Source organism: Lactuca saligna, chromosome 1 (genome assembly GCF_052625555.1).
Source record: "Lactuca saligna cultivar CGN05327 chromosome 1, ASM5262555v1, whole genome shotgun sequence".
In the NCBI taxonomy this organism is placed as follows: Eukaryota; Viridiplantae; Streptophyta; class Magnoliopsida; order Asterales; family Asteraceae; genus Lactuca; species Lactuca saligna.
The window spans coordinates 26,798,526-26,810,852 of NC_136417.1; the positions used below are offsets into that span (position 1 = coordinate 26,798,526).

Here is a 12,327-nt window from a genome sequence, read left to right on the forward strand (position 1 = left end):
AGACCACTCTAATTTTATGAGACCGTGAGATCAAATCTAAAAATAATTTTAAAATGCAAAATAAATGGAAAAATCTAAAAATTCTTTTTTTAAATCTTATTTTCGGAACTTGAATTAACTAAAAAAAATAAAATAAAAATTAAAAAAAATTAAAAAAATCCCATTTTTTTTTTGAAAAATACGTGAAATATTCTAAATAGAATATGACACTGACATATTCTAAAAAATAATTTTAAAATGAAAAATAAATGGAAAAATCTAAAAATTCTTGTTTTAAATATTATTTTCGGAACTTGAATTAACTAAAAAAAAATAAAAAAATAAAAAAATAAAAAAATCCTATTTTTTTTAAATATGTGAAATATTGTAAATAAAATATTACACTGTACATATTCTAAAAATAATTTTAAAATGCAAAATAAATTATAAAATCAAAAAATTCTTTTTTTAAATATTATTTTCAGAACTTGAATTAACTAAAAAAAATTTTAAAAAAAATATAAAAAATAAACAAATACGTCTCACGGTCTCACAAAATTAGACCGTCTCACATGAACCTAACCCTATATATATATATATATATATATATATATATATATATATATATATATATATATAAAATCAACAGTTTAGGTTTATGGACGAGACGTGACCAAAGCAAATAGTGAAGGAAAAAATGTTATATATAAATAAGGAAATTTTTATATATGGCAATAACTCTTCAATTTAATTTTTAAATATAATATTTACTATTTATAACCTGTTAAGATATTGTATTTCTCAAATCCTTATTTTTAATATTTTTCATATTTTATAATCATTTAAAATGCTTATTCTTTTATAACAACTATTATATTTCTCTTATATATTTATTTTAAAATATCATTTATATTATTCATAACTTTCAAAATATCATATTTATCCACCTAATGATTCTAATCAAATTCATTGGTAACTTTCAAAATATCATATTTATTAAAATAATTATTTTAATCAAAATTAGTAAGTTAAAAAAATGCAAAATTAAATAATTAATTCCTATTGAAACAATTTTGCACTTTCGTCATACTATTTTCATCATTGAATACTGAAAGAAGTCAAGTTCAAAATCTTTCTTTATTCTCAATGTTACACCACATGGTAATTGAACCAATTTTTTTAATTTTATGTGCAGAAAATGCTTTTATTCTAACAAATTTGAATATAACTAAACATTGTTATGAACATTTTATGTAGAAATTAATAACATGTTTTTTTTTTCTCGAACCCACTTCTTTTAATAAAACAACCAAACCAAAGTGTGTATATTCATTAATAAAGAAAACAATACAAAACACATTCAACTGATAATGTATTTCGAAGATTAATAGATTAACCAAAGCGTATGTATTCATTAATAAGGAAAACCATACAATAAAACATCCAACATACATTTGTATTTCACGACCTTTTCTCATGGACCCCGACACTCCTAAGCTACTACGAGATTTTGTATTCTTTACAAGTGTCCTAGAGTAAATAAAAATATTATTATCATTGTATTCTTTACAAGTGTCCTAGAGTAAATAAAAATATTATTATCATTGTATACGTATTGATATCTATTTATGAAATAAAACAAAGTAAATTGAAATTGGTTAACCTTTTAGAGGTGAATATTTCATTTGGGTCAAAACCTTGAGACGAAGGATTATTGCATGAATTTTTACGCACCATATCACACATATTTGTGCCCTTCATTATACTCATTTGATGGTTTAACTCTATTTTTTTTGTCATAGCTTCTATAAACTTCATATTCACTCAAGCTATACATGTAAAAAAAAAATATTGTTGAGACATACATGTATCATCCAAGTTTAAAATAAATATACATATGTAATTGAAATATAATATAACATACTTACCTTAGAGATGTTATTGAGACGATTCTTAGCAATATGAATCAATACATCGTTCCATTTTCACCAACATTGTTTTCTTATCAAACAGTTTCGTAATCTTTTCTCTAATTACAATAAGAAGATCAAGCACATGATGATAATGCAATGCATATGTCCAAAAAGTAAAATGTTTTTGAAATATTATTAGCGTTGCAATCACACTTGGAAGATGCATAAAACTTGCTTCTATTCCATGTTTTTTATGGTTGTTATTTATTTATGTAATTAACATCTTCACTTACATCCATAAGTCCATTAATAATATGTCATGCTCATTAGGATGGTAGGTTTTTCAGCACCTCATGGTTTCTTGTTGAAAAATCCATCGCAAAATTGTTTCTTGAAGTTGCTATTTAAGTGTCATATTCATTCTTTATGCTTAATATTAGGATAAACATGCATCATGGCTATTTTAATCCTTGTCGCATAGATAATAAGACCATCTAGCGTCCCAACTGTTTTTTTAAGTGACTCGAGAAACCATGTCCATTATTATGTTTTCTCTTATTCAAACACACAGTAGACTATTGAAAAGATGTAATTGTTATTGTTAATACCAGTTGTGACGGCTAGTACACAATTGAACTTTTCTTTTAAATGATAAGTATCAAGACCAATATAAGAACGACAACCAAGAAGAAACCCTCTGGAACAAGTTGCTAGAGAAATAACAAAACAAAAGAAAACTTTTTGAGACGATACTTGTCGCCAACTATATCAAAGTCATTTTCGACAACATTGGTTCCTATTTAGTAGTTTTTCTCTAAAACTTACCATACATATGTGCTCTTTTCCCACCAAAGACTTTTAGATATGGTACATTGGTACCTTAACAATGTAAGTTTTTATAATCCGTTTTCTAAGCTCTGCAACAGCCGGTCCCATTAGATTTTAACTTGTTAGTAACTACATTAGTAATCCATCCTGCTACAAAAATCCCAACATTCGATCCCTAATGCCATGACAAACAACCCACAAAGTCAAATTCCGTATTTAAGTCCCCGTAAGTGTTCATTACTTTTTTTTTATTTAATGCTAGAAATTTGGTTCGTTCATGATAAACAAATTGTCCTTGTCGAAAATATAATTTTATATATATATATGAAGATCATTAAATAATAGTACAATTTGTCTTTTAATTCTTGTGTTATACACAGTGTTGTCTAATTTCCGTTCTTAAATAGCATAGAGAACATTATGGTATTAACTGAAGGACATTGTAATCGCAATAAATTGTTGGTATTTGAATTTTCCCTCTCCTTCGTGCCACCTGACACCTTACACTACTCGATGCCCCTCCCATGGTGTAATTCAAGTAGGCCCACCTCGTCATATATAAATTCAACACCGCCATTGCAACTTCTTCAATCTCTCTCATGGCTTCTGATTCCAACTCCGCCCCCGCCACAACCTTCGTCCAAGCCGACCCTTCCAACTTTCGCGCCGTCGTTCAACGACTCACCGGCGCCACCCCACAAGAACCTTTCTTCCCTCCGCGACCTATCGGCGAAGTCCCCCCTCGGAGATCCGGATTCAAGCTCCATGAACGAAGACAAAACACTGGAAAACTCGAGATCACTCTCAACGACGGTTTCCGACCTTTTGGTATCATGTCTCCGTCGTCAAGACAAAGGAGCTTCACCGTCGGCGAGATGATGATGTCGTCACCGGTTTCGACGTTGGACGTGTACGGAAGAGGGAGCCCACGAACACCAGTGGAGGAAGAAGAAAGAGCCATTGCAGAGAAAGGGTTTTACTTGCACCCGAGCCCGCTTAGTACGCCGAGAGGATCCGAACCCGAATTGTTGGCGTTGTTTCCTCTTTGTTCACCTAAAGATAATCCGTCGTCGTCGTCTTTCTAACCCGAATACAGGGCTTGTGATGTACCAGATGATTATAAATTAATTAATTAGTTTAAATAGAGTTAGTTAGTATCTTTTTAAATTTAGTTTAATGTACTCCTCCGAATTAACGAGATTATTATTTATTTATAAGCAACGGCCTTTAGTTTCTGTGGATCTTTAATAACTACTAGACACAATAAAACTGTAAAATTGGTCACTGTTTTTTTTAAACTTTGTATAGGATTTAAAAAGTTTTCAACTTGCATGATCCAAAATCAAGGTTTTTCTTTGATTTTGATCGAAAATATTGAAATGTCTATTTTACCTTAGTATTTTTTTTACCATTTTTTTAATTGTGTTTAGTATTTAAAAAATTATAAAAAATAAAAAATAAAATCTCTCTCTCTCTCTCTCTCTCTCTCTCTCTCTCTCTCTCTCTCTCTCTCTCTCTCTCTCTCTCTCTCTCTCTCTCTCTCTCTCTCTCTCTCTCTCTCTCTCTCTCTCGTCAGTAACCAATAACACTCACATTTATTTGTTCTTCAACATTGAAGAACACCATTGTATCTTCTTCGCTCACATCCTCTCTGGAATCCGGCTCAGGCGAGGATTTGTTTTGTAATTGGTTGTACGATACCTGCCTCTCTTTCGATCCACATATTTGCCTTGCCGTCCTCACGTTCATTTATTTCGCACTGGGAAACAAAGAAGACGCAGAAAACCATAATTATTTCACCATCGCTGGAAACCCTAGCTCTGTAATTCCAGAGATAACCTCCATGGTAGGCGGCGCTATGAAGCCTATATCTCAACAAAACCCTGAAAATGAAATTAAAAGTGAAGGCAAGATATCGATTCTCAACAAAACTGTCTCTGTTTACCTCCACCTCAATTCAGGAACATTAATGGCCAAATATACAACAATACCATCTTCTTGAAATCTCCAACCTATTTTTTTAATCGATTTTTGATCTGAAAGGGTTGAACGTCTGAAATCGACTTTTGAACCAAATTATATTCATCAGGACAGCTCTATGGGAGAAGATGAAATCTAAAGTTGAGTTATAGAGCAAAATCGGAGACCCAAGAACACGTAGATCTAACATCGGAGGTCCAAAAAAATGTATTTTTTTTAAAGTGTCCCAGAGTCAACACTGAGGAATCTCTTTGTGCAATTTCGCAAAACTCCACCGTCGTTTTGGCTGTTTAGGCTCTGAACGTGAAGATTGGGTGGCGGGGGCTTTGGTGGTCCTGAATCTGAGAAGTGCTTTGAAGAATTTTGAGTTCTTTCCCATTTTGAAATGTGGTTAACGGTGGTGTACTAAGAGTAGCTCCGGCAAGCAGTTTGTTGGGGAATGCATCTTACTGAGAGAGAAACTGATCCGTATTTGTGTGTGTGTGTGATAGAAAGAGAGTGAGTGAGTGAGAAATATATTTTTTTATTTTTAATTAGTAAATAAATAAAATAGAAAAAAGAAACAAAAAGTGCAAAATCGACTTTTCAAGTGTCTCATGGACCAAAAACCCAGAAAACTTTGATTTTGGACCTTCCATGCAAGTTGGAAACCTTTTGGACCCTATCCAAAGTTTTTTGAATATCACAGGGACCAATCTTACAGTTTTGTCCACACCAAATTAAACGTTTGACTTTAATTTTTTTTAATAATTTTTTTTTTCTTCTAAATTCTCCTTACTAAATGAAAATAATTTTACCACTTTATATCACATGTTATTTTGGTAAATTTAAATTAAATTATATCAATGTGTTATTTTATGTTTCTTTTTTCATTTTATTAAATTTATATTATATTTAAATGTAATAAATATATATTTAATTCATTAACATATTTTCCAAATGTTTTTTTTCTTTATTTATCTGTTTTTGGGTTTGCTTGTTAATTGTTTTATTATTTGTTAATCTAGTTTGTAAGTCAATTAATGCTTTCATATTAAGAATATATCAATTACTTGTTTCATATCTTTTTAGTATACTATAAATATTGTTTCAATCATTGTTACCTTTATTGCTAATGAACATGTAGATATATTATTCACATTAGATAATTTACAACAAAAACAAAAAAATTTACATACATCTATGGAATAGACCAACCACAATAATTTACAACAAAAACAAAAAAACTTTATCTACATCAATGAAATAGACCAACCATGATCGTTTGTATTTTTCTCCATTTGGTATTTTTTACATATAAAGAGATACACCGAAGCTTCTCAAATGTTGATCTTTTGGAAAGTTAAAATTAAAAATCTTAATAGGACATTTTTCTACAATTAAATATCTTAAATTAGTATTAGTTAAAATTATAAATCTTAATAGATGGTAGTTTCTTGATGGGGCAGGTTAAGAGAGAGATTTTAACTGCTATTGGGAGGGATACAGACAACCATGTCTACCCAATAGCATGGGCAGTTGAGAATAAGGACAACTGGACCTGGTTCATTGAGAATTTGGTTGCTGATTTGGATCTTGGTGCTGGCAATGAAGTGGTTGTTATCTCAGACCAACACAAGGTACCACAACATACACTAGTATACCATATATATTTGTATGTTACTTTCATTAATATTTACATGTGTTGTGTTTGTTTGTTAATTATAGGGACTTCTACAGGCTGTGGCAGACCTACTCCCCCATGTTGAGCACAAATAATGTGCTAGACACATCTTTGCAAACTTTAGGAAGAAATACACAGGATTAGAGCTAAAGAATTTGTTCTAGGAAGCTACTATGAGTACAGTGGAAGGGGACTTTCTTGCTACAATGGATAAGATAAAGAAGATAACAGAAACATGATACAACTATCTTATGGCAAGGAAAACTGAAACTTGGTGCATAATATTCTTTTCTTCTGTGTATGCTTGTGAAGTAGTAGAGAATGAGGTGGCAGAATGCTTCAATGGCATGATCAAAGAAATAAGGAAGAAGCCTCTACTCATAATGCTTGAGGAAATAAGGATTCTCCTTATGAAAAGGTTTTTTTCATCAAGGTCAAGAGGTAGCAAAATGGAGGGGTAATTGTGGGCCTAATATACAACTGAAGCTTGATGAATTTGGGAAATATATGAGGTAATATAAGTTTTTATGGGCATGTATCCAAAAATATTAAGTATTTATATGTGTACTTTGTTTGTTTTGTGTGTAGCTTGTGGATAGTAGTGCCAAGTGGTGGTGATGTGTTTGAGGTTAACGGATACAAGGTTGATTTAGCTTCTCACACTTGCACCTACAACTTGTGGATGTTGTTGGGCATACCATGTGTGCATCGTCAAGCTGCAATCAACTATGTCCACAAAGATCCAAGTCAATTCCTGTCTTCTTGGTTCCACAAGGACAAATATGTTGCAATATACAGTCAGAACGTACAACCTGTAGGTGGAAGCAACTTGTGGCTAATGACTGAGTTTATTAAACCATTACCACCCCCAGTTAGAAGGATGCCTAGAAGACCCAAAGTAAAGAGAGTGAAACATGCATCTAAATCACAAGATGCCAAATACCCCTCACAAAGGTTAAAGGTTCCTAGGACTATGAGGTGTGGAAAGTGCCAACAACTTGGGCATAATAAGATTTCATGCACAAATAATGAGGTAAATAAGCTCCCTGCCCCAAAAAGGAAGATTGGAAGATCTAGGAAAGATGGGGGAGACCGACCTATCTTTGACCAATTCCCTCTAGTTGGGCCTGCTATACCAAGAAGGGATGTTGCTCCTCCTTCAGTTTCAGATTCTGGTAATCAAGTAGGTGGTCCTGCTGTTAGTCCTATGAAAAGGACTAAGATGATGGCAAGGAGAGGAAGGAAAACTAAAGTTTCTAGATCAAGGAACAAAACACCAAAGAAAACACCTAATGGTAAGAAACATAAGAGTCAAGCAAAGAAAGATGTGTCCCTAACCTGTGATGAGGATTTTGATGATCTTTTTACCCATTCACCTAATGGTAAGCAACCTATGAGTGAAGCAAAAAAGGATGTTCAGGAACTAGAGAATGAAAATGAGGTGAAGATGAATGAAAGACTTACTTTAAAGGAGTCGTTGTTGTCTGGATATACACATGATGATGCAGTGGTTTCTATGAAAGAGGTATGTGTTGTTACACTATTTTTGGCTTTCATATTGTAGCTTTACTAACTAGCCTGTCATATTGTAGGTTTGTGGAGAAGTTGAGGAAAAAGAGATTGAAGAAAGAGAAGTTGAGGAAGAAGAAGTTGAAGAGGGATAGGTTGAGGCAGAAGAAGTTGAAAAGAGAGAAAGGTTGAAGAAGAAGAAATTCAAGGTAGAAAGGTTGAGGAAGAAGAAGTTGAAGGCATAGTGGTTGAGGAAGAAGAAGTTCAAGGCAGAGAGGTTCGAGCAAGAGTGATACCCTGCGGTCATGGTTCTTAGAATTTCCATTGGTAGAAAAAGAGGAAACCCTCTGAAAGAATTAGGAAACTGAAGCTCAGGAAAATGGTTGAAGATGATGATGGTGGTGGTTCTTCCAAAACCCCTTGGGTTTTAGATTAAGAATGAGCATTAGTAAATAGGTTTCCCTTTTTGTAAACTTCTAATTTTGGTACACTTGACTTTGGGTAACAAGCTTCCAATTCCTATCCATAATTTTTGGTAGAATTGGAAGTTTGGTTCTAATTAGGTTACATGGTATGGTAGTGGTTTGTGGGAAGCTTTGTAAAGTACATTCCCTTTTTTAGGTTGTTAACTGACATTAATGTATGCGAAGCTTTGTAAACGACATGGTATGATTGTTAAGTTATCAATATATATGCCTTGATCACTATAACTGGTGTTACCTTCTGTGTTTTGGTTACCTTGGTAAGTAGGTTAATACATATGTATATGTTAAAGGACTTAATAGTAATTGTTGTTACCTTCCATGATTTGGTTATTTTTATACATATGTATGTTAAAGGACTTAATACATTGTTATCATTAAGACATAATAAGTTGTTGTCATTGTCATCTCTTACAAAACCAAAATATTACCATACATAACACATGCATCTACTTACAGCTTAACTTGACAAAAATACCCTTACACCTAAACTACTACTACCATCATTCCACTTGAACCTAACTAATGCCCACAACTTCACAGTGCTTTAACCACAACATTGTGAACCATAAACCCCATCATAATCACCACCACCAAAAACATGACCATCATAACTAGCTCCACTTTCAACATATTTAAAATATCCACTTGAACTACTTTGTAGTTCTTGGCTTCCTCCGAAAGCTTAAAAATCTCCATTCCAAATTCTTTATTGTTCTTAGCCTCCTCCAAATTCTCCATTCCGAAAGCTTAGAAGGTGTGCTTTAGCCGTTCCTATATATATATATATATATATATATATATATATATATATATATATATATATATATATATATATATAATTTCAATCATCTATTTTCGTAAGTCACCAAAATCACTTTAAATAAAATGATGACTACAATGACTCGATGAAAATAAGTTTTCCTATGTGTATGTTATTATATTTGCTATAATCCTTCTTGTGAAAATACTATAGTTTTTGTATATTATTTTTAAAATATCAAAACATTTCCAATTATCCATAAAATTTCAAAACAATTGTTTTCAAATTCATACATCAACAAATTATTATTTCAAATATCAGAGTGTCCCAAAAGAAAATGCATGTGAGAGTGCTTGCCGCACCATCAGGCCTTGCCCTTGCCCTTAGGCTCAGAAGTACCTAAAACAATCAACAACCTGTAAGCTAATTTTTAGTGAGTTCTCCAGAGCATACTCCACACAATCCACATAATCATATAATCATTATACCTATAAAAGCTACATAAACCATATAAGTGATGCATACAAACATATAAGGAATCCATGGAAACCCTCCAAGGTCTTACTGTTGGATTAGGTGTCTAAGTTCATAACTATTATGGGATGTACTTGACCTGATCAGCATGGTTCATTTGGGTTGCATGGAATCATGCATTTGGATAAACTAAAATGAGAGAAATAACACTTATGGTTTATTAATATATTATAAGTTCTAATATATTAATAATAATATTATTTAATTAGTATTGATCAAGAATTAATCTAGAATTAATTAAGGGATCAAAAGGATACTAATTAAATATATGGGTTGTTTGTGTAAATCATCCATACTTGTATAGTGGGCTAGATGCTCCACAGATTATCAAGTTGGGCTAAGGTCCATAAGATGCTCCATGGGAGTTACAAACCCATGGGTCATGGAAATGAAGAGTCATGTCACATTAGGATTTACATGGTGTAACCCTAATTGTAACACACTATATAAAGGATATGAAGCTCACTAAAATCAGTTACTAGATGCAAGATAGAGGGCATAGCCAATTCTAATTGTGTGACATTTCTCTCAAGGTTTATTCCAAGTGCATTTGCTGTTGTGTGATACATTTGAGGCATCACACTTGGGGTACTAGGCCCACAAGGTTTCCAAGGAATCCAAATCACTACAATGTAAGTTTTCATAATATCTTTTATGATAAAAAGTTTCCTTGTATGCTAGATAGGTTAAGAACCTTGGAAAATCAATTTTGCATGTATCATAGATAAACATAGATCCAAGGTTTCTAGGGTTACATGTACACCATAGGAGTGTTAGAATGCTCAAAACCCATCAGTGGTATTAGAGCATAGGGTTGTTTTCTTGATACTTGATGCTACATGTTTTTCCAAAAATCAAAATTCCGCATTTGACTGCTCACCACGATGTGGCAATATGTACCACGACGTGGTGATGCCCCTATATGCAAAATTTCGCGATTTTGCTTGGAATTGGATGAGGATCATTAACCTAAACTGTTTTTTGAACCTTAAAACCTGTTTTTGATGTGGTAATAATTATGTTAATCCAATTTCAAAGGTTATTATCAAAATTTCAAGTTTTTTATGGTTTATTTACGATTCTTGAAATTGTTGATATGCATGTTCATGAACTTACGAGCTTAGAAGATCATAGGAATTATTTGTAACTTTCTTGTTAGTTTAATTCTTGATGATTATGTGTTTAATGGAATCCATAATTTGTCCTCAAGTTATGGATTACCAAAATTCATTCTTTTAAAGTCCATCATTAAACACATAGGTTACATAAAATGAAAAGTCACTCATTTTATTACATCATTAACTCTTAAGTTATGAAAGATGAAAAGTTTTGAAAGTTACAAAACTTTCCCTCAAGTTTTGGAACATGTAAAGTGTAAAATCCGGAATTTTAGGTATCATATTCTAATTATTTACTTTTGTCAAAAAAAAAGGGACTCGACGAGTTGACGCCTATACTCGTCGAGTAGGATCGCGATTCGCTGACTGGATTTAATGAAGGGGCTCGACGAGTTGGGGAGTCGACTCGACGAGTCCGCACTGTGGGCAGAAATCCTAAATCCTCGGGCATGTGCCCTATTTAAGGGATCTTATGGCTCTCATTTGCGGCCACCTTCATACTTGAAAGCACCAGAGAACTAGAGAGTGTGGAGAGAGAGAGAGAGAGAGAGGAAGCCATTTTCATCCATTCTAGTGTGATTTTCCAAGGAAGAAGGAAGGAGGGCAAGCTAAACGGATTAAGGAGCTCAAATCTGCTACCATTTTATCAGAAGAGGCTACTAGAGGTATGGATCTATGCTCAATCTCTTGTTTATGGTGATCTACTTGAATCTAGGGTTTTCTTTCCTCTTCTTTAGCTTGGATTCAAAGCTTTTGAGGTCCCAATGTGGAATAACTCTTAGATATGGACCTTAAGAGGTCCAGAGAGTCCCAACCATCCTGCTTTATGCTATTCCTTTGGAGATATGAACCTAGGGTGCCATTTTAGAAGCTATTTCACTAAAAGAAGCATTATGGATGTTGCATGAGTGCCAAGATTGGACCTTTACGTGATTATTGAGCATTGGGAAGTCATATCTATAGGTTAGAGAAACAGATCTGACCTCAGCAGGTCATTTGAGCATGGCTATGGTAGAAACTCGTTGAGTCCATAAGAGAACTCGACGAGTCGAGTTGGGGTTGCCCCACGATTCATGTCTAGTGGTAACCTGTCGAGTAGAAGGTTCACTCGACGAGTTGAGTGAGGACTTAGAAGGATTCAGAGGACACGCTTGGACTCGCCGAGTCATTTTTGTACACCCGACGAGTCTGGTCAAAGTTTGACCGTTGACTAGCGTTGACTTCAGTTGACCTTAGGGTTTTGGTTAAACTAGTTCAGGGAGGGGTAGAATAGTCTTCTACCGGTCCTTTAGAAGGGAGGACATGAGAAAGTATTGATTAGAGATGATATTATGTTAATAAGAGGAGGCTAGGTTGGGTTATCATGCGCGAGAGGTTATCCTACATCGTACGAGGTTAGTCTTCTTACTATACTTTACCTAAAGTGGTAATTATACGTGACCGGAAGGTCTTATGTGCTACGAGTAGAATGTGATGTATGTTGTTATATGATATGTATGTGCTATGGATGTTATGAGTAGTATGATATGGACCATAAGGTCAACAGTGTATGGACTGG

At 33.4% G+C, this 12,327-nt stretch overlaps 1 protein-coding gene across 1 annotated transcript; it reads left to right on the plus strand.

Moving 5' to 3' along the window:
* The first annotated feature begins 3,196 nt into the window (after positions 1-3,196).
* On the plus strand, positions 3,197-3,937 carry LOC145048817 (VQ motif-containing protein 11-like). The gene has a single exon (XM_078997437.1). It carries the CDS (start codon positions 3,320-3,322, stop codon positions 3,803-3,805), a length of 486 nt encoding a protein of 161 aa, XP_078853563.1. The 5' UTR covers positions 3,197-3,319; the 3' UTR covers positions 3,806-3,937.
* The last annotated feature ends 8,390 nt before the right edge of the window (positions 3,938-12,327 follow it).

Excerpts from the sequence above, each read along its gene's own strand:
- LOC145048817 (XM_078997437.1), top strand. The coding sequence starts at position 3,320 with ATGGCTTCTGATTCCAACTCCGCCCCCGCCACAACCTTCGTCCAAGCC.